Genomic DNA, 2,760 nt, shown 5'->3' with positions numbered 1-2,760 from the left:
ATTTAAGGTGATGTATGCCCCTTTCAATGCTAGAGTTTGGTAACGTAAATAAGGAGAGTCTATCTTCGACGAGAGCTGAGTATAATCTGGCGCTTACAGTATATAAAGCTTGCCACGTGAATACGCACACACACACCTGCAGCGCGCCAAGTCGACCAAGCGCATACGCACAGAGCGTTAGGCTGACAGAGACAACAAGTGTACACAATGTACACAAAAGCCGGGCCTACTGTCGGTCGCTCTTATTTCCAACATTCCACCCGCTGTCAGTCAACATCTGACAACAGCCGTAGACCGGCAGTGGCACCAACTTGTAAATTAGTCTTCTAAGTGCGCTCACTGAGGTCTCAAGAGTCACCACTCTAACCAGGCCATCCTTGCCTGGGTGGACGTTGACGACTCTGGCCAGCGGCCACTTTCCTGGTGGTAGAGTTTCACTAGTTATAAGCACCAATAAGCTTGTCTTGATGTCATGAGCTGGAGTATGCCACTTGAAGATTGAGTTTAATCTAAGCGAGTACTGTGTAGACCACTGCTTCCAAAACCTTTGTTTTTGAGCTTGGATCAGCTGCCAGCGAGTGAGCCTAGCTGGAGGTAAATTCAACAAGCACAGCTCTGGTGGTAAGTTGAGTGCCGATCCGACTAAAAAATGTCTTGGAGTAAGCGTGTTTAAGTCCTCTGGATCATAGGTAAGTGGTTCTAGTGGTCAAGAGTTAAGTATTGCTTCGATTTGAGTGAGCAACGTCGTGATCTCTTCAAGCGTGTAAAGAGTCTCTCCCATAGTCCGATGGAGATGGTGTTTCATCGACTTCACTACTGCCTCATATTTTCCTCCCATGTTAGCAGCAGCTGGAGGGTTAAAGTGTCATGACGTTTCATCTTGGGCGAGCATGGCTGATAGATGAGAATTTTGACTGATTGCTTCTGAGTATAACTGTTGAAGAGCCCTGTCTGCACCAACGAAGTTCGTCCCACAATCAGAATACAACTTAAATGGACGTCCCCGACGTAAGACGAATCGCCAATACGCTGACAAGAATCCTTCGGTAGAGTTATCTGTCACTGCTTCGAGATGCACAGCAGAGGTCGAAAAACACACGAACACACATATCCAACCCTTGTATGCCTTAGACCCTCTGCCACGCCAAGATTTGAAATGTATTGGACCTGCGTAGTCAATACCTGTGTAAGCAAACGGTCTGGAGGGAGTCACCCTGGCCTCGAGTAACTGTCCCATGAATTGTTGTGCTCTTTGTGCCCGGTACCTGGCACACTTGACACAGTAGAGGATTCTGGATCGAATGAGGGCCCTTTTACCGATTATCCAAAATTCTTGACGAGTTTTGCTAAGAGTGAGCTGAGTTCCTCCGTGTAGAGTTTGCGGATGAGCCTGATCGATAACCAAACTGGTGAATTGAGCTTGACGAGAAAGTAGGGCAGAATGTTTTGCATCAGGTCTGAGCTTGGCATTCATGAGTCTGCCTCCCACTCGCAGTATGCCAGCATCATCAGTATATGCCATCAACCGGTGGAAAACATGGCCCTTTGGGAGAGAACCTGATTTGAGCATTTTGATTTCCTCCTTGAAACATTCCTGTTGAGTTGATCTGATAAGTAAGAGCTTAGCTTGAGTGATGAGTTCTGCAGTGACAGCTACGGATGATTCCTGGTGTGTGAGTAAGGCTTTGAACTTGGCACAAGCAAGTAAGAGGGTGGCTGTGATACAATAGAGATTGTGCAATGTGGTGCTGGACTGAGTGAGCCTGAGTAGGAACTCCGAGTCCAAGACTGATGACACCAATGCTTACACCTGACACGCCTCTGTCTCATCCTCCACCTCGACGTTACTCGGCTGAACAGGCCAACCATCCTGGGGTTGTATCATCCACTCTGGTCCATGCCATCAGAGCCTATGCTCAATTAATTGTGAAGTAAGAATCCCTCTAGAAGCACAGTCAGCAGGATTCTCCTTTCCAGGGACATGTCTACAATGTGCTGCAGGGACCAGATGCTGAATTGCTGCAACTCGATTCCTGACGAAATCCTTCCACTTATTTGGATGAGAAGAAATCCAATAGAGTGCGACTGACAAATCTGTCCATAAGTAAATGTTGCTGATATTGAGTGTGAGTTGGTCGGTAACATACTTAGTGAGTTTAGCCAGGATGAGAGCTGCTGTCAACTCCAACCTTGGTATTGACATCCTCTTCAGTGGTGATACTTTCGTCTTGGAGCAGACAAATGAGCTTGACGTAGCTGTGTCTGACTTTATCACCAGGTAAATCGCATCACCCATAGTATCCTGAGACGCATCAGCAAAGCCATGGAGTTCCACTGCAGAAGAAGGATGTGCTCCAAGCCATCTAGGAACCGTCACTCCAGAGAGTTTGGCTAGATCACCTCGTATTTGTAGCCACCTCTAAGCAAGAGCATCTGGTATGGGCGTGTTCCATGTAATTTTGAGTAGCCACAATTCTTGAATAATGAGTTTGGCTGCAACAATCACTGGAGCAACTATTCCAAGAGAATCGAAGATTTGAGATATTTCTGAAAAAATTGTTCTCTTCGTTGGAGTTTGACTGAGAGGCTTAAGTGTGCACTGAAAGGTGAGATTGTCTGAAAGGAGTTTCCAAACCATTCCGAGTACTTTAGCATCACAGTCATCGAGAGAGAGTGCTGATTCTTCACTGGAGTTTGAGTAACTTAATCCTGGCGAGTTTGAGTGCCACTTAGCCAGGGGCAATCCGCCCGCCATGCAAT

General features: G+C 46.8%; 1 protein-coding gene across 1 annotated transcript; it reads right to left on the bottom strand.

The window, feature by feature from the left end:
• Positions 1 to 226: 226 nt before the first annotated feature.
• Positions 227 to 2,296, bottom strand: LOC149375826 (uncharacterized). The gene is made up of 3 exons (XM_089596825.1): positions 1,954 to 2,296; positions 1,183 to 1,788; positions 227 to 699 (listed from the first exon to the last, which is right to left on the bottom strand). Exons 1-3 carry the CDS (start codon positions 2,294 to 2,296, stop codon positions 227 to 229), a joined length of 1,422 nt encoding a protein of 473 aa, XP_089452951.1.
• Between the last annotated feature and the right edge of the window lie 464 nt (positions 2,297 to 2,760).

Source organism: Copidosoma floridanum, unplaced genomic scaffold (assembly GCF_036245765.1).
Source record: "Copidosoma floridanum isolate Cflo_tuat_1 unplaced genomic scaffold, Cflo_Japanese_pri ptg000004l, whole genome shotgun sequence".
NCBI classification, from domain to species: Eukaryota; Metazoa; Arthropoda; class Insecta; order Hymenoptera; family Encyrtidae; genus Copidosoma; species Copidosoma floridanum.
Note: the sequence above shows the minus strand (reverse complement) of the source record. Positions and strands in the feature narration are given on the sequence as shown.